Consider the following 19,834-nt stretch of genomic DNA (forward strand, 5'->3'; position numbering starts at 1 on the left):
CAATACAGCCACGGTTGTTGCAGTCCTCGTTTAGGCTGCAACTAGCTTGCATATGTGAGCACGTACAACAGAGAGGCTTCACCAAAGATGTAATCATTCTTGTCCCTGTAGGTACAAACTCAATGTCAGCACTTAGGTTTACTTTTTAGCCTTATGATACATGCCCTCTCTTTCTAAAATCAACAAGAATTGTAAATACTGAGACACTTGAGTGGAGCAGCAAAGCAGCACAAGCAGTCGGTCCTTGCTGGAGATAGCTGTGGCTGGCACTCCTGGTCTTGGCTTTGTATTTAGGCCACCTCTTCTCACCCTTGTTCAGCTGGCTGAAGTCTCAAGGCACTGCCCTGTGCTCAAGTTAATCCATCCTGATCTACCCAGGGCTTATTAGCTCAGCCATTGTATTGCCCTACTGCAGCTACATGGTCCCCAGATCAGGCTATGCTGTGTCTGGACAGCTTAAAGAGCAGGGACAGTAGATATGAATAGCCTAAGGCCATCTTTGGGACTTATGAGGATTTTGTCTTCTTGGTAAGTCATATGGGTAAGCCTCCATAAAACCTGGTAGAGGAAACAATGTAGAGAGGAAAAAAAAGGAATAAAACTCTAACTATCCTGTAGATAATGCACCCAAATTTTCCCACTGAGCATTACAATACCTCCTCCTCTTGTTTCAGCCAGTGTTCCAAGGATGAGAAGCAGTCTGACTGCATCTTGGTGGGAGCATCATGCAGAAAGACAGTATTTGTGCGCTGGGAACAACGGTATGTGCTGAAACAAAGATGGCAATCCTGTTTTCGTGGAGATATCAGTGTGCATGTCCTGGGAGATGATAAAAATAAATTCATTCTCACTCTGAAAATGCCAGCCTTGGCATCTTTTTCTATTTGGAGGGGATTTACAGCAGCCTTTGCTGCTACATATGCCTGGACTAATTGCACAAGTAGAATGCTGTAACCTGCTTTATGCATGTGACAGTACTTACGTAACTCTCATCATCATAAGATTTGGTCACCTGAGTAACAGTTCTCAAAATGCAAGAACATTGCTTGTGCTTGTTGTGCGTTGTCTTTAGGTAAATAAGGCTTGTAATACAAGCAAGTTCAGTTACGATAATCATTCAGGAAGTGAATGCTACTATCACTGTAAGTTTTAGTGTAATTGCTGTCAACAGTAAAATGTAAACCCATTAATTTGCTTTACCAGAAGCTAGTGATCTAGTTTGGTTAAACTACCACGCTGCTCAAAGCACTATTTGCAGCTCTTTGTCACTGCTTCCCTCTTGTTAAATTTTATTTTGTATATTCACATCTAATACAATTCTTAGAGGCCTGAATATAATAAAAATTCATTTAGAGAAGTGCTAAAGTTTGTTGATAGTTTTCTTTTGCCTGCTGGAGGGCAGGACTTTGCCCACTGGCCCCTGACCAAAAGAAATGAAAACAGCCACCTGAGGAACAAGTGCAGGAGAGCAGGACCTGGAGTATGAGCTCCAAGCAGTTAACATGACTCCTGAGTTTGGCAGAAGACCTGGGGTGCCAGCAGCATCATTCTGCTGATTGGAGACAACTCCTCTGTGTTTTGCAGCAGAGGAAGAAAGATATCAATAGCAGTTTCTATTCCTGTGCCTCCTGTCATAAACAGTAATGGCTCTGCTGTTACAGTGGCAGCTCATCACAGTGAGCAATGTGGCAGAGAACACTGTGGTGGAAATGGAGCTGACCTGTAATAGCCATATGAATCTATTGATGCAATGGCTTTAGGTCGTGACAAGAGCAGGGCAGGAGATTATTGATTAAGCTTCTATTGGGGCTGGAGAGAGAACAAAGACATACACAACAGCTCCCAGGTTGAAAGCAATTGGCAAAATCATATGGTATAAAGATCTGTCCCTAAAGAAACTGCAAGCATGTGTCATCAGGTTATGAACTGGCAAGTGAGGGAAAGCAGCAAGTTAAGCCCTACAAGAAGAGGGGTGGAAAAGCGGGAGTGCATGTGCAGTTGGTCAAAGCTAAAGACATTAACAAAACAGGAGAGAAAAGGGACTTCTCAGTGCAGGGAATAATATACCTTGTAAATGTTATTTACACCAGGTTTTTAATGTCTTCAAGTTATGTTCTTCTTCAAAACATTTTTGTTTTAGTTAGTGACATTTTGCTTTAGCAGGGCACTAAACTGCTGATCTGTTGTCAGCTGTGAGGTTCCTGGCCAGGGCTGCAGATCAGGGAGTGCTTCGGGAGCCACAGCCTCCCACTCGGTGTGTCTCTCACCCTGAAAGGCAGAGGATACCTCCACGGGGAGAGCTCAAGGAGCCATGAGACGCACAATGGGGATATACAGTCACCAATGAAAAGATTTGCAAATTGTAGCTCGCATGATTAATGCTACCATCGGAATGTAAATGTTGGTGGACATTTCTTGTTTTCCTTCAGTTAGACACCAGGTGCGCATTGGTCCCAAATCTTCTCCATGCAGGCAGGCTCCCATATGGGAGGAAGTTGGAAAGCTTCTCCCATGGCACTGTATAGGAAAACAAGGTCTCTGTCACTGTTCAGGTGCTGAGTTGCTGCTCCTAGATTAGGGGAACATACATCAGAAAATCTTTATTCTTTCTTAAGTTTCTGCTAGCTACTTGTCTGTTCTGCTTGGAAACACTCCATGTCTTATGCTTAACCTGGGGCCACTACTGCTCTGTGCCATTCCTGCTGTATCCTTCCCACCTTTGCTTCCAGGCTGTCTCCTTCCACCTTTTCCAGCTTGCTGTTTTTCAGAAAGAGAGCCTGTGTGCAGGGCCATTTGAGCAGGAGCCTATCTACCTGTGTTGTCCTTTCAATAGTATTTGAATCTGTTGACTACCTTTTAACAACACGTAACTGAGTGTTAGACATCCCAAAGGTACTGATTCTTTAGTATCTTCCATGAAAACCGGCAGCTGGGTAGAGGAAGAACTCTCCTGTGTCTTCCCTGAAGGAAAGGACACAGTGCATACTCATTCTTCCTAACCAAAGACTCAGGGGGTGGTGGTGGGGGGGTGGTGGGGAGTGCAGGGCGGGTGTGGGAAGGAGAACAAAAAATACTAGACAACCAGGTCTTGATAGTTCTGCTGCTCAGAGGACTACTTTTTTGCCAGGAAGGAACCAAGGCTCAGTTTCACTCCACATGATGGGACTGTTTACCACATAGTGTAAACTAGGAGGAATTCTTTTCAGTGTTACTGTTTTATAAAGGTCCCTCCACTCTGTCCTTGTACCCGCTGCTCTGCCTCAGGCAAGCCCTTTTACTGCACAATTTGTAGTGGTATCTTCCAAGTCACTGGCGTCAAATGATCCCATGAGTCTGGCTCATCAGTATAGATAACAAGCTTACCTTACCTCAATCTGAGTTACATTTAATCTGCCACAGCATTGCCCAGTTTCCCAGTTGGTTTCTGTCTTTCAACAGCTTCTTAGGGAGTAATGTTTTTTTAGTTGAATGTAATTTGCAAAAATTTATCACCTTGCTGTGAGGTTTCTCCTTCATTCTTTCTCCTTCTCTCTTCAAGCAATATATGAAACTGTTGGTGCCTCTATGCATCCCTGGGAGGATCTGATCTTATTGATAATAGGAGCAAATATTTAGGATATTGCATGAACAGTAATATGCTCCCTCTTGGGACATGTATGCATTGCAGGTCTCTTTGCATCTGGCATCAGAGACTGCAAAATGTGAAAGCAAGGCAGAGTAATGCTTTTGGTAGCTTAAAAGACCCCAGTTCCCATAAAAGGCTGTTGTCTGCTATGGAAATGTTCTGTAGTTCTCTATTTCTGCTCTTCACAGTTCAGCTGCCCAAAGTGCAGGTCATCTAATATAAAATTCCCCCAGGTATCCCGACACATGGCGATGGGCCAAATGCTCCCAAAAGCAACACATGGTCATTTAGTTCAGGAAAAACAAAGGAGTTTACCACTCTTCCAGGTAGTTTTGCTAATTATGGAACCATGATCCCCTCTTTGTTCTTCTCGTCTGATACTAATTCATCTGACTTTGTTCCCTCACCAAGAAAAAGTGTCTTACAGTTCCTTTTTAGTTTAACAATGGTAAGGTGAAGAGGTGGACCACAGTGACTAGGGATACTTCTGTACTGAAAGGACCAAAGTGTGGCCAGCAGATGTGCATATCATAGCACATAGCAATGAATGAACAAATGATCGGACACATTGTCATCCCAGTCACTGGTCCTACATGAGCCTGGATTTCCTTCATTAAATAGTCATATTGCTTTGAAGAAAACTTCTACCTACTCACTTCCTTCTTATTCCCTCCCAAGCAGCATTAGACAGTCAGCTGGTTGTTTATAAAAGAAAGAAAAAAAGGTACCATGCCTGTTCTGAAATACTGTAAAATGACCTCAGATTTTCAGGAGGGATGATGGAACTGACATGCTTTCTGACCTGGCCAAGCACAAGACTGAAAACAGCATGCAGAAGAAGTGAGGCAGGGAAAGGACTGTGGTGTCACAGCACAAAGGGGAGCAGACCTTTGCCAGACACCTGCAGGCAAGAGTCTATGAGGTGTCCACAGGGAAGGAGCTGGCTGGGCTGAGAAGTAGGAGGGGAAAAGATGGAGTGGGTAATTATAAAGAAAAAGGAGAGAAAAAGGATCCCTGTGAAGATTTAGATGAGTCAGATAAACAGCGAGATGTCAGGGACTGGATGAAGCATTTGAAATGCAGCCTTCATTAATACTTTGTCTGTCTTATCTCAGACTAATTTACTTTATGGACATGGAGGTCTGTTCCCACTGATGTATCGAGATGATTATCAGGCAATCTTGCTGGTTTTTTAAACTGTTTCTTAAGCAGGAATTCTCAACATTTCATGAGGTCCTGTGCTGGTTTTCTGCATTCCGCTGTGTTTGAAGACATGAATCACCAAGTCACTATTGTTTCTGTGCTATCAATCAAGAAATTTCCAGGCAATTTTCTCTTGCCTCCAGCATCTATGGAAGCTATTGTTACCCAGTGGGCTCATGGTACAATCACATGTTGTGCCAGCTGCCCCAAGAAAAAGCCTAGAAATTGTGGACAAGAGAGTAGGGAGTAACCAAGGGGCAAACGTCTGTTTGCTCGCCAAACGTGCGACTCCTGAGCAAATTACATAGACCCAATAGCGGATTAAACTAATTTGGCTTTTATTCCACTTGTTTTCGTCTATAAGGTATTACAAGAATTTTCTATTTGTTCAAAAAACAAAAAACCTGCCATTAAGTTCCAGACAGCATAAAGGTCAGGAAGCCCTTTTGGTTAGTGGGGTGGCAACCTTCCCCTCCACACAGCTGTCACCAGGAGAGGGAGTCTCCAAGGGAAAGCACGCTGCTCCTGTTCTGGCTTAATGCTTTTTGTCAGCACAACGGTAAGCAAAGCTTTTCCAGCTGAGGGTAGTGTTTACGTGAGGAATCTACAGGTATAAACACGACAACCAAGAGAGATGTTTTATCTGGTAGGTATTTATTGATAATAAGAAATAAAATCTGTCACTTAAAAAAGCATACAGGCTTCCTGCTGATAGTACTGCACTTGCTATCCTTGTTTGCACCTGAGAATAGTCAGAAGGCATCTGACTTCCAGGACAGGTACCTGAATGGACTTGCAAGGTACACCATAGGTAAGCAGAGATGTCACTGTCTAACTACACTAGACAGCATGCATAACTGCATAAGGAAAGAGTAACAGACTTCTTTTACTCAGGAACAGTCTTAGGAGATTGTCCAAAGGTCACTCCAGAGGGACTGCATGCCGAGTGTCTCCATTTCTGTGAAGATACACTTTCCATAATAACTGTCTTTGAGAAAGTTTTGCTGTGGTGGAAGGCCTCTACGTGCAACGGTCTGTAAGCAAACTGGTCTTGGCACAACCATAAATGCATGTGACATGCAACTGAGTTACCTGCCCTTGCAAATGCAGCCCATGATGATAGTTACAACAATGTAAAATGATGATTTTTCATGAAGTGTTTCTGTGTATGAGAAGCTGCAAGCATAGGCATCTTCTCATTAAGCTGGCTTTACTATTAATGCACATTGTTTTGACCTGTAAAAGCTTTAGGCTCTATGAGAGGTTCAATGCTGTGCATACTGTTTGCTCAACTGAATAAGGCACAGCAGGGAGAAGCTACTTTATTAAAAGAGAAGAATCATACTTCTTACTCTGTAAAGCTTGTTCTTTTCTTTTTTTTTTTTTTTTTTCAATCTAAGTCTACTCAGTCCATGTATATGTTTGCGTGGCTTTAAGAAAAATGTATTTACAATGTCAAACATTGTAATCCATTATTATAAAAGCTAGTTCAGCAACTGCAGTATTGCACTTCGGCAATATTTTTTAATTCTGAAGGAAATGTGAGGTAAACTTGCTAGTGCTAAGTGTGGGGCATAAGCAAGAGCCCTGTCATGAGCAGTAGTGGTGAGTGCAGCTCCCTAACGAAGCACCCCAGGCCCTGATTCAAAGCTGACCAGAGCTGATGCACAGTCTCATCAGCTGTGGTGGGCTTCACAGCAGAGCTTACGTTTGGTAAAGCAACGTTCAAAGTACGTCCTGCCTAAGAGCTGACACATTTTGACATATCCCATGGCAATAAGCAAAATGAACCGTAACATATCTTATTTGCTCTGTACGTCGCAGGGCCTTATGCTGACAAGGGTGACAGTCTCCCCTTGGCATCTGAGCCGTCCAACCTCACACTCGGTCATGGTCCGACGGGAAGCAGAGCCACTCACTTCAGCACAGATCTGGATGCCTCCTTCCTCACACAGCCCATCTTCATCACAAACACAGCTGTTGGATTGCGCTAAGCAAAATCACAGAGAAAACACTCAGGATGGTATCCAACTGAATAAAAAACAGACTAAAATATTTCCAGCAAAACTGCAGGGTTGACAGCAATTTGCTGGAGGTGCTCAACAGAAGAAAGACAAGGACCTGTTGGAGTGGGTCTAAAGGAGGGCCAAAAAATGGTCAGAGGGATGGATGGAACACTTCTCCTATGAGGACAGGCTGAGAGAGTTGGGGTTGTTCAGCATGAAGAGAAGACTCTGGGGAGACATTATAGACACCTTTGAACAGTTCAAGGGAGCTTATAATAAGAAAGATGGGGACAGAATTTTTAGCAGGGCCTGTAGAGATAGGACAAGGGGTAATGTTTTTAAACTAAAAGAAGGTGGGTTCAGATGAGATACAAGGAAGAAATTTTTTATGATCAGAGTGGTGAAACACTGGAACATGTTGCCCAGAGAGGTGGTAGATGCCCCATCCCTGGAAGCCTTGAAGGTCAGGTTGAATAGGGCTCTGAGCAACTTGATCTGGTTGAAGATGTCTACACTTCCTGGGCTAGATGACTTTACAGGTTCCTTCCAACCCTAAACATTCTATGATTCTTTTCCTAACCAGAGTAACATTAGCTGATACTCAGGTTCCAGTGATAAAACTAGAAGTGGAGACAAGTGGTGCACTGCTGGGGCTTCCTCTGCTCAGAGAGGCTGATAGTGCTTGTGGGAAACACTTGCTCAAGATGCCTGAGGTATGTCAGATATTTCTGATGTTACTGCTTGAACCAGTTCACGTATCTACTGCTCCAGAGTCCAAACAACATGTAAGATGAGAGATCTGGTTTTGGATCAGTAACAAACTGATCATACAGACACTTGAAACTGTTATCTTCATTTACATACTGGCAGTTTCACTAAAATCAAAGAATCTTCTCCTACAAACAAATGTGCATAGTTCTATCAGTTATGACAGCTAAACAATCATATAGGAAGAAGGTCTCATCTGAGATTTGCTTTTCATAACTGTGTCTTTGTTTTGGTGTTGTATGTTTTGTTAGGGTTTGGGTTTTTTTGCCTGTGTTTGTCTCTCCTGAAGCTCCAGCCAGTTTTGATTATGTCTTTTTATTATTTTGGCTATTCAACCCTGTTAGACAAAAGAGATGAACTCTTATCAAGTAATCTTTTTTATTTTCAAAATATGACAATAACTGTGCCTCTAGCTGGAGCACTTCTAGAAACCTAATTTACTCCTTTATCTTCCCATTTCTGGCAACCCTCCATTAAAGGCAGTGTAGTGTAGGACACTCAGGGAAATTACATTAGGGAATTTGAAACTTCCACTGCAGACAGATTGCAAAAAGCTGGGACTATTTCCTCTGAGGGAAGAGACATTCATCTTTGATCGTAATATGAGAAACAGGATAGGCAATGAAGTACAAATAAAAGTAAATGGCTTTCCTAGGTAGTATAGAATAAGACATTGAATTCCTTGACATAAAATACTGCTGGGGATACTGCTCGGCAAATTTTAGGAAAGGATTAGCTGTTCCTGTGGGCAGTAAGGACTCCCAGAACTACTGTGTTGAGGAATTTAAAACAGCTGGATACAGTAAAAAAAGATAGGGCAAGGGTTTCACCCAAAACTTCCCAGGGACCAACAGGTGAATTCATTTGGCAGGGACTACGAATAAACTTCTCCTGCAGATAGTGCATTTTGTTACTGTGTCCTGCAGGGTTTTCTCTTCCACGGTTGGAGCTTCCTGCCATGTCTGGACACCAAACACTGGGCTGATGGTTTGAACTAGCTTAGCAGTACCTGGTGCTTCTGGGAGGGTTTGGAGATACCATACCAGGACAGACCTATAGCTAATGCATAACAGGGGATATAGACCTAATTTAAAAAACATTATTTCATTCATAAATAACAATAAAATTTGTAAACAATTTTGCTTACAATTGTGAAGAATCTCTTACCATCACATTTTTCCCATGAACGGCATGATCCACACGGTATTTCAGCTGCCTGAGGTATTTTGCAGTTTTCTGCGTTAGTAACAGAATATTTTCTGCCCATGCACTCCAAGGCATGCATCTTGCAAATAGTTAAAGGTGTGTTTCTCTTGGTTCTTTGATCTGTAGCACAGGTGTCCAGGGAAGGACTGAAAACAAAAGCAGAGACTGGGCTATTTAAATGTGCTTTTTCTTGGTACCCCTTAAGAATTGCTAAGGATGTGAAAAACATTCAGGGTCCTGTTCCAATTTCCCTGTTCATTGAAGTACATCCTAGGATTGAGGCAAGGGAACTTGAGACGTAGACATGTGAATAATTCAGCCCTTTTTTTTCCACATGATGCTGCACCTCAGCAATGCCAGGATCTGTCCCCTCTGAAGGACATGGATATTACTGGGCATTTGCCATTAACCTCAGTAGCAGTGAGGCTGAGACTTTAGTTAAAAAAAGGTTCAGACCTCAATCTAATATATCGCACATGTATGCATATTAAGTACATACATAGAAACATATCATACACATATGATATGTACACACATGAATGTTCATTACAATGTTTCATAAGTATTTCATAATTAAAAGACATTAGATTATGCTTAAAGACTTTTTCTCTGCTGTTCTTGAAAACCTTAACTTTTACTAAACAAAATGTTATGATCCAACATCAGAGACCAAAGATATTTCTGGAAATACACATAATGTCCACAGAAAATTAATGAAAAATCTGCTCTATTTATGCAGGGAATTTGTTTGTATATTTCTTGAAATTCAGATATTGTTCTAACACTCACAAAAATTAGCTTGTGAAAGTGGTAATAGCAATTCTTGGACAACCTTAAACAGCATTAGCTTTGGGGACAGTTCCAAGAAGTTGCTATAATTTGTGTTTCATGCTGTAAGAACCCTTCCATTATTTCTGGATTTTAATCTCAAACCCCAAACTTGTCCACTTATTCTCAGTGCAATAAGTGGCATCTGTGTGGAGTGAACAAAAAAAGTGCCTGTCTAGAACAGGGCATGCCTGTGCTTTCCCAGATGCACTTTACAGCCAGAGGTAAGGTGCCACACAGGGTATGAGAGAGCAGAGATGTATTCTCAAGGGATGAGGACCTTTGAAATGGGGCACCAAAGGATTATTCTCAGTACAGCTCCTCCTTCGGAGCTCACAAACACTCCCACCGAAACTTTTAGTGTCTAATGGGTCAGTTCTGAGGGTCAATCTCAGCTACACAGGTGTTTGGTGGGGAGGAGAGGCTGATGAGGAACAGGCAAATGGCCCTAATGATCTTCATGGGGCTGCCTGAAGGGATGGGTAACAGTCCTTATGAAAGTGGCTAGTGAGAGTAGGCAAGAGGAATTTGGAAGAGGGAAGGTCTAGTAAGAAGGTCCTGACTCAAACCTTGCTCACTTGCTGGCCAAGTGTTAAGATTTTTTTTTTTTTTTCCGGGGAATTAGGAAGTGGTTTTTAATCTATATGATGAAAAGTGCCTGCTCTAAGCTTTGGGAATGGTTCTTTGTGAGATGGTTTTGAAGCCTCTTAAAAGAGCTGGCTTTACAGAAAGTTTAAACTACCTGTAACATAGTGCACCTCGAAGATATTTAAAAAATGGCACAGACTTCATCAGCTGAGCCTGAAAACTTTGCTGCATCTACCTGCAACTGAATATGTCCTGAAGATTATTAACTGCATTACACCTCCTACTGAAGTTAGTATCCACAACTGCAATGGCTCCCTTAACTGCTATGCTCAGTCAAAATACCAGCCATTAAAACTCTAGTAAAGTTTCTTGCCTGAACTTTCCTTGAGGCTCCTTTGTTAACATAAAGAATAAGGTTAACCTTATTCTGAGGCACACTAAGAGGACAGCCCAAGGGATGCATCCCCAAGCAGCTGACAAAGGAACCTGGTGCCTTTGTCTGCATTATGTTGTTTGCTCATCTGGCTGCACAGCCTATGAGTTAGTGGTGCACAGAATTATAACGTGAACTTATCTTTACAGACAGAGGGATAAGAAAAACTTTATCTTTAAATACCACCTTAAATTCGGAAGAACAAAGTGTGATTCAGGGAAAGCATCTAATCTTTAATTAAGTTGTTTATTATGTCTAAAATTGTTCAGAGGCCTTCTTTATTTGCCTGAGTGATAAATCTTAATATGTAAGTCTTAAGGTCAGAATCTTGTACACAAGGCAGCTTAATTTAGCTGAAAAGATTAAGGCCAAACACAACTGCACTAATCTGCCTGCTCTGCACCACTTTAGCAACACCCAAAAGGAGGGAGAAGGCTGGCTGAACCAGCTGCCGAGGGCTGAGCGGAGGGGTTCACGGTCCACGTTGCCAATCTCTCACTACAGTACAATCCCTCGAATTGTCTTGAGAGTGTCTCACATACTCGCTTCAGCTGGGTCAGCTGGGAGAAAGCCAGTGGACATCAACATGTTCAGATGCATAAGAAAAAGGATGAAGAATCTGTACTCAGAAATTAATAATTTGCACTCATTGCTGAGAAGGGATATTACAGGCTGGGAGCACCACAGCAGTGCAATAGAAATTATTAGAGGCAAGGAAGAATCTTTGTGTAAAGTGAGTGTGAGAAATTCAATAGCTTTTACCTAAAAAAGAAGGCTTGGATAAGAACAAGCTTTTACTAAGGCAGATATTGTAAGAAATTAAAGAGCATATGCAAGGCAGCAAATACCTTCTCTCCCTTTCACCTACAATGAGAGGCAGGCAGCTTTCAATGAAACTAAAAAGTGAAAAATTCAGCATCCTGGTAATTATTTTAGCTTCTTAAAATTATATTCAAGACCAGAAGTTATAATCTAACACATGCCAAGAACTCTTAGGAGAGACATAGATGCTGTGAAATAACTTCTGAGGAAAAAAGAGAGTCCTATTTTAAAATTATCAACTCTCATGTTTCACTGTGGAGATAGTCTTCAGCTGCTGGAGGCTGAGGTTTCATCCGTATTAATGCACTAACTGCGCTCTGACCCCTTCCTTACACCAGAGTCAATTCACACAGAACAGCTGGTGTCCATACTGTTAAACTTTCTTTGTGGAGTGCATCAGATGGAAATGGTCCCTGACCCTAGTAACTCCCGTCCTGTGCCTGGGAATTATCCAGGAGCTGGCCCTTGCTGAAGCTCTGTGAGGAGCTGCTTTAGCAATTTAGCAGCTCTAATGCCCAGGATCATTCCCTTGCTCTAACTGATGAGGATAGATGTAGCCGAAGGCACCATGTCACGAGGGACAAATTACCCCTCACCAGCCTGTTACAGGGTTCTTGTGCTGTCCCAGGAAGCCTCAGTTGTTAGTCTCTTGGAAACCAAAAAGATGTAGGATGGTTCTGAAACCACGGTGTTCCTGAATTCCCATGTGAACTCTTGTTCCCAGCTGTCTTCTGCGCAAAGGCTGCTGCTGAAAGTCACTGCTACAGCAAAGCAAGCCAAGTTACTTCTGCTCTTTGAGGAAGGACCAAGATCTGCTTACGTGCCTTACTCCTACAGCCTTCACAGGCTGGCAGATTAGTCTGCTTTGACAGCTGATGATTTATCCTTCTATTATTAGATGTGTTATTTCAAGACAGAGTGAAAAGATGGCATCAGGTAATAGAAATGACTGTTATCTATCTTCTGCCATTTTGAACATAATTATAAAAAATAGAAACATGCAAGTAGTAGATTAATTATAACTGAAGCCTGGATGCATAACTGAATGTAATTCATTTAACTTCCAAGGTTATTGTGACTCTGCCCAAGGCCTTCCCTAGCACTGTGGACTCCCCTCATCTTCCACTGTAACTACCTTAACACACCCATGAACCAAAGGAGGGGTTGTTGCCTCACTTTAATGAGTATCAAAACAAAAAGAGTAGGACCAGGTTATTTAGAATATTTAGGTGTTTAAGGATAGGAACAGAGCCTTAGCACAGCTGTTACAAACCTGGCATGTACCTTTGCATGCAAGGCAATGGCCTCAGACTGTAGGGATCTACAAACCTGAACTAAGCTCACCAACTTTAATTTTGAGATGCTCAAAGTATAATAATTTTAGCTGAGAACGAGAGTCACTGTGCAGTGCACTCTTGAGCTATGTGGCTGATGGAAAGTACACAGCCTCAGCTGAGAAATTCTGTTACCTTGAAATCACTGGAGATGACTTAAAAATTTCTTCTTCCTACTACACAAGGATAAGACCAATTTAGTCTGTTATCCTGGACTCTCCAAACTGCTCAGCTCCTGCTGTGACATAAACCTGGCCAGATTTCATATCCAGAGCTCACACCTGCTGTTATGACTTTATAGGAGATTTCATCCTGTCTATGCAAACCAGCCCAGATGTTGGAGTGCTGAGCTCTTTCGCACATCTGGCCATCAGCACCAGGTGGTCTCAAGCATTTTCTTGTTACTCCCCTGTTTTGCGTCTGTTGCCTCTATGTTTAGAAAAGAACTGAGAGAGTTACTTGTTTCCTTATATTTCTCCTGCATTGCTTATTGCAGAATATAGGCTTAGATCAAACAGGAAACAATAAACTCTGGTCTACAAGTTATGAGCTCAGGAAAGGTGACACGACTGCTCTGTGCAAACTGCTCTGTAAATGGGAGATTAGATTATTGTGGCTTTCATAACTCTCCAGTCTCTCATCAGGAGAAAGAAATCAGCTTTATTTTGCTAGCTTACTGCTTTGATGGTTTATGTCCCAAGGGCCTCTGTTCTAACTTTTCCTCAATCTTCTAAATCTTCAAAATATCATTGTATCTTTTTCCATCTATTTCACAGATCAAGTGGAGCTGAAATTATGCCTTCACCTTCTGTCATCCAACCAAATTCCATCACTGCCAAAACCCACTGACAGCTCTGACAAGGCAGGTAAGTGATGAACAGGACACAGATTGAACTGTAAAGCAAACAAATTACAATGCCTCCTTCTCATATGAGTAAGGCCTTCTCATCTGTCATAGACTGAAGACTTAAGAAATTTAATTGGTCTTGAATAAAGTGAGAAAGTCATTGCCAAATTCAGCCTGAACTTACCCACACTCATAGGGCATTTTGCACACACATTGTGACTGATGTACTTTCTCCCATGGCTGACATTTAGGCTCTGTCACTTCTGGTTTCACACTGGGCACTGAAGTAGAAGAAAACAGATAGTGCTATTAAGGGTCAGAAAAACAAGGGCTGTTAAAGGTCTACTCTGAAATTATCTTATTAGTTGAGCTTAAAAGGCACTGAATTATACAACCATGACATAAAATCACATCCTGCATGCTCATTAAAAGTATCTACTGCATGAAAGTAATCAACATTATTAAGAAGATACGATACACTTTGCAAAGTTACTGTTCAGTAATTTATTCACGGGTCGTGAGTCAGATGGAAGGAGACAGATACTATGCTCAAGCTTAAACATTCATCTAATTTCTGCAGCAGCTGTTTGTTTCTGCTAAACTGAGCAGTGCTGAATCATAGCTGGCAACAGCTTTATCATTAGGTTTCAGAGTTACTGGCTTCACTATTGTCACTAGAAAAGCTAAGGCTTCGAAGTCCTATGTGAAAGTGTGAACTTGAATATCTTTATACACTGATGGCGATGACTACTACAAGTTCTATCATTAGTCCTCAGCCTGCACTAACTTTAAAAACAAAACCAATAGTGATTATTGAGGAGTTTTTGTCATTGCACATGTACTATTCTTTGAGTGCTGAGTTGTATTCCAAGCTTGAAAATGAAATCAGCCTTTGCTAAACGTTCCTCTGGAGATGTCTATAGCAAGTAATAGCAAGAAAGTTTTATCCTGATTTGTGTTTTAGATTATATGTCTGTAGTTTTCTATGTCAACGTGAAACTTTACTACCCCTGAATATTGTTGCCTTTTTAAAAAAGAAAAATTCAACAAATCTCCCTTATGGATTACGACTTTTTAAGCCAAATAGGCAGAAATAGCCAGAGAAGAAAAAATTAAAGTGTTGCCATGCATTGCAATACAGACAGCAGACATAACCATGTCTGCTTGAAGAGTGGAAGTTTCCAACAAAGATCACTGCCTTGTCTCCATCCCTGGGGCTGTTGGCTGTATAGCTGACTGTTACCAACACTATTGCTAAATACTCTCACCTAAATGTATGTGTGCTGCAGTGTCTGCATATATATTTTTTTTCTTAATTTTTAGCTGTTTTATCTCATTGTCCTTGTTTTCTTAACTGTTGTTGTGTTATTCTAATCTAATTGTTGTGTCCCTCCCCCCCCCCCCCCCCCCCTTTTTTTTTTTTTAACTTTTGTACTAATATAATGTTCCCTTACAGCCAGGCACAAGCTGTTTCTAAGGATAGAAGCATTTGAAACTGGTTTTGGTTATTACCATAATTTGAATACATGATGTAAGAAAAAAAATTATTAAAATCAGTCACTACAGCTAAGTCTAAGGAGTAATTGGCAACGGTACTTCAGCACTTTAGCAGCAGTGGGCCGTTCATTGTACAGCTATGTTATTCCTTCTGAAATCCTTACGCTCCCTGTGTATGTGGATATGACACAGCAGCAGACAAGTTACACTGGGAATCTCATAGGACCATCACCTTTTGAGGTCTAAGCCTGACTGCCACCTGCCTCTTCCCTCAGGTGAAGCTACCTCAGGCAGCAACTGGCTGATAAGGAGAGGACAGATATGAAATGCAGGAAGCATGCCTAGCCTTCTACAACAGTGGCTGTTGTCCCCAAGCAATGGCCTCCCCAGGGATACGAGAACATCTGGGACCTTGGGTGAAGATGCAACTGGCCTGAAGCAGAAAGCTGCTTGGATGCCTGTATGTCACTGATCAGCATCTTAGAGGTGCTCAAAAGAAAGCCTCACCTGCCTTCCACAGCAGGAAAAGATGTCTCAGACAGAGCTGCTTTATGCTATAGCCCATTTCTCTCTCTGCCAGTGCCTGCCAGTATCAACCCAGAGCTTAAACAGAGTTATCATGAAATTAAAGCAGTGTTTTCCCGTTACTTCCAGTTCCTGGAGATTTACTTTGTCTCAGCTGTGTAACTGTCAGATGAGCAAAAGGAGTCATGCAGCCCTGTCCTCTCCTGCGAGAGGCTGTGGTGCACTGAACAACTTCCAGATAGGAAAGCCGTATCTCTGAGGTGCGGGTCACATGGCGGTGGTGCTACACATGTGCGTAAAGTGAAGCATATTGGCATGGCAGAATAAGCAGCATACGTCCCAGGCAATCTTTTAAAATATTGTTAGTGACAATACTTGGTAGCAATAGGGGAGCGGGAAGCAAAACCCTGTAAGGAAACCTCACAAGAAATGTCTTAAGGCATCTTGTTGCAACAGCCCATTAAAAAACAAACAAACAAACAAAAAAAAAACCCCAAAAACCAAAACCCAACCAACCAAACAAACAAACAAAAAAACCCAAAAAATCAAACATGCTCACATTTTCTGTGCTTCCTGCTGATGATTTAAGTATGGCTTCTGTATCACTAGATCAGCTATAGCTCTGTCTGTATCTTGTCTATGTAAACCATAATCTGTCCAGGAACAAAACCCCTGCATTGCACTTGGGAGACTGCAGAGGCTTACCTGGTCTCTTGCACTGGATAGTCTTCATGTCAGGAGACCACTTGAGACTGGGCTCGCACAAAACGGAGTGTGCCCCTTCTAAGTGCATGCCATGCGGACAAGACAGAGCTATTCTCTCACCGATCTCATACACAGGTTTCCATGGCTCTCCTTGCAACCCGCCCTCCAGGATGGGCAGGAGACAAGCGGTTTCTAAGAGTTGAAGCATTTGAGATAGCCACAGTGAATCGATGTATTGCAGAAAGCAGTCACATATTCTACCTTCTCCTAAATTACTTAACAAATTGAATGGTAAGATTAGCTGATCTTCCTGTAGAAACATATCAATCATGTTAGCACAAGATAGTAATTCATCACACCAGCCAGAGGTGCAATACCAAGGACAGAGTGACAGTATCTTCTCCTACCACCTGCAGGTCCAGTCCTAGCTTGAAGAGGGCTCCTCTGTTCTTAGGACTCAAAGTTGACTCACAAATAAAATGTGCAAGGAAAAAAAGAAACCCTAATGTTTACTGACCAGGTTAGAGGAAAAGACTGAAGTGGGGGAGATCATCCAAGATTTGTAAAGTGATACTTGGAGTTGTGTTCCTGTGACAATGCGGTTATTTGAGAACTTTGCGGTTGCCCAGTGCTGCCCACTGGACCTTTTCCTCAGTTGGCTTTGATCACAAACTCATTCCAGTGGTTCTTGGATATAGCCAACAGGACCGAATTAAGCAACATTGTTTTTGCAGGAAGTAACTCCTGGACTGGAATTTAATCTCCCTCACTTCCAGCCTTCCTTAGAAACAGACTTTATAGGTATGTTTCTATTTCAGTATTACAATATCTAGATTCAAAATAAAAGTCAATTTAGACCTGATTATGTATAGGTAACAGGGAAATGCAGGTGCGTATTTTCCTCCTGTTGTTGGAAAGCAGACGTTCAGAGATGTTTCACTGGAATTCAGGAATGGAGTTGTCTTTCAAAACAAGAATCACTGAGACATACCCTGGCAGTATCTGTCTCCAGCTTGCCACTGTAAATCACTGCCACACTTAGCAACAGGATCACCAACAAGAGAATATCCATGTCTGCAAGCATAAACGATGCTTTTCCCAACAGGGTATGAGTTTTCAGCATTCTGAAAGCAAAGGAGCAGATGACATTTTGGATATACAATCTAAGAACCACTAGCAGCATGGAACTCCCTTTGATTCAGGGGTACAGTAGCTGAGGACAGTGAGAAATATTAATGCCACCCTAAAATGCACTGATGAGAGTGTCTGCAATACTGGGTGAATTCTGGTAATCAATAGCCAGTAAATGTGATCAAAATCAAAGTGTTGCTGCAAGTTTGTAGAATACAGAATATTTGGGATTTCTTAGCAAAGGGAGGGTTAGAGGTGAAGGTGCTCAGTGGCAGGGGTCTGGCAGTGGTACATCAGTGATGGAACAGCACTCTCCTGCCAGTGTACAAACTGACTTCAAATATGCCTGTTATTGAGCATTCAAGGGGGTACATAAGCTCTTGAACAGCTTTCCAGGGGGATCACTGGAGAGATATGGCTCTGTTAATTCTTACAATGGCATGTTATCAGCTTGCTCAAAGGTTAATGTGATACAAAAGACCTGGACCTGAAGACACTGGTCTTTTCATATTTTATATCTCATTCTCTCCTAAGGATAGGTATTATGAAAAATTGAGACTACTCCACAAATTTCAGGGGTTTACCTTCAGTTTGTGAAACAAAAGTATCAATATAAGAGGCAAGTATTGATTACTCCCAAAAAAACAACACTGGCAAAAGAGGGAATGCAAAATTTTGGATCTTGCCTCAGGTTGCAGTTGTGCAGAGGTAACTAACAGATTTTTAACTAATCTTTTTATCTATATGTTGGGCGAAAATACTCTAGACAGCCTCATAACATGGAGAAGGCATAATCCATTCCTCCAAGGGAGGAATTTAGTCTCCCTTGTTAAATAGGGCCAAGTTACAGTCAACCAAATACCTTGTGAGATCATAGTTTCATCAGGGAACATGAATGTACAATGGTGATTTAGGGGGTGTAGAGTGAAGATTACTAAAAAACATTATAGTTTTGCTATGGACTTGCTGGATGACCTTGGACAGTTTACTTCCTGGTTTTTTCTGTAGTTTCCTGTGCTTTAATATGTAATTAATGTGGCTCAGAAAATGTTTATTATGTGTGTAGGGTAAAGGACAAGTAGATTGTTTTTCTCCATAGCTACAGTCCAGAAAAGGAAAGATTTTGTTCTGTCTAGGGGGTGGAGCATTTTTGGTTTTCTTTTCTTTTTAGTAAGAGGCCTTGGCTAATGTCATATAAACTTCAGCCAGGGAGAAATGTTGGGAGTGCTGCTATACAGTAGCTCTGATACTAAGCTTGCCAAGAAAAATACAAATTTGCAACTATCTGTATTAACTGTAATAGAGACACTGCAGATAGCAATAGGACAGATAACAGAGTAATAGAAATAACTTACTTGAACAAATCCATTTTCCAAGAGAGGAGGAGGTGAACAGAATTGTGTAGGAGTTATGGATAAATCAAAACAGTGTGGTTCAATCAAGCTATGAAGCAAACAAAACTATGATTTAGTCTGAATTTAGTCTCTCTTCCTTTCAAGATCCTACACTTCTCAGTGAAGCCCATTTTCAAGGCTATTATGTGTCCCATTTACATCACGATTATACTTAAATCAGGCACTGCCAGGCCATTTGAGAGAGTGCTAAATAGAATGATTTCAAGTTTACCAGCTTTTACCCCCTTTTTCACTCTTATTTTGTATCAGATTCACAGCTTCTGAATTTTGTTTTGTTTCAAATTAAATTTGAAAGCTCAGTAAGTGATCTAACCCCTGAATTTGATAGCCTGTGCCTCCTTCTGAAATAAATTTTTAAATCTTCCTGTAGTTGTGGTTAAAATGTGGGGTTTTTCCTGCTTACCGAAAATGCTGCAACTCTTCCTCTTCGCATGGTCTGCTTTCACGCTGCTCTCCTATGCAGGCCTTCCCACCGCCACGTGGGGAGGGGTTGTTGCAGGCTCGACTCCTTGATTTCCTTCCCCCTGAACAAGGACTCCAGGAAGACCAGCAGCTCCAGCGTCCATCAACAACACCTATGTAATATTTGGGAATATTTCACATTAAACCACTCTGTAGGTAGTTTAAAGGCACAGGCTGTTCAAAGCTAGTGATGGTCCAAACTGTACCCTTGCAGAGAATTTTAGATTGCAATGATCTAATCTTCCATCTTTCACCAATTTGCCTTTTGCAAAAGTATAATTCCATGGAGGCTACATGTTATCAGAGTCTGAGAGAACATAAAAATAACTATCAGCTACAACTAATCTGCAAAATTAAAAACCAAAACTTTTGAAGTTATTGACAGTCATTCCTTTAGTACATATACTTATTTACAGAAGGTCACCTTCTGAGCAGTTAG

At 41.6% G+C, this 19,834-nt stretch overlaps 1 protein-coding gene and 1 long non-coding RNA gene across 2 annotated transcripts in view; one reads left to right on the forward strand and one right to left on the reverse strand.

Annotated features, from left to right (window-relative positions):
* LOC121081532 lies at positions 1-16,373 on the forward strand. The gene is made up of 4 exons (XR_005825716.1): positions 1-528; positions 675-761; positions 13,590-13,679; positions 15,433-16,373. It is a non-coding gene; the product is annotated as an uncharacterized LOC121081532 (long non-coding RNA).
* C7 (complement C7) overlaps positions 5,259-19,834 on the reverse strand; it is a 24,329-nt gene continuing 9,753 nt past the window's right edge. Inside the window, exons 12-18 of the mRNA XM_040580644.1 lie at positions 19,337-19,508; positions 18,874-18,961; positions 17,379-17,511; positions 16,388-16,579; positions 13,845-13,941; positions 8,770-8,954; positions 5,259-6,818 (exon numbers count right to left, since the gene is read on the reverse strand). Coding sequence (XP_040436578.1) covers positions 6,631-6,818; positions 8,770-8,954; positions 13,845-13,941; positions 16,388-16,579; positions 17,379-17,511; positions 18,874-18,961; positions 19,337-19,508 — 1,055 coding nt within the window. The 3' untranslated portion in view covers positions 5,259-6,630. The remainder of the gene's footprint in view (positions 6,819-8,769; positions 8,955-13,844; positions 13,942-16,387; positions 16,580-17,378; positions 17,512-18,873; positions 18,962-19,336; positions 19,509-19,834) is intronic.

Source organism: Falco naumanni, chromosome Z, assembly GCF_017639655.2.
Source record: "Falco naumanni isolate bFalNau1 chromosome Z, bFalNau1.pat, whole genome shotgun sequence".
NCBI lineage: Eukaryota > Metazoa > Chordata > Aves > Falconiformes > Falconidae > Falco > Falco naumanni.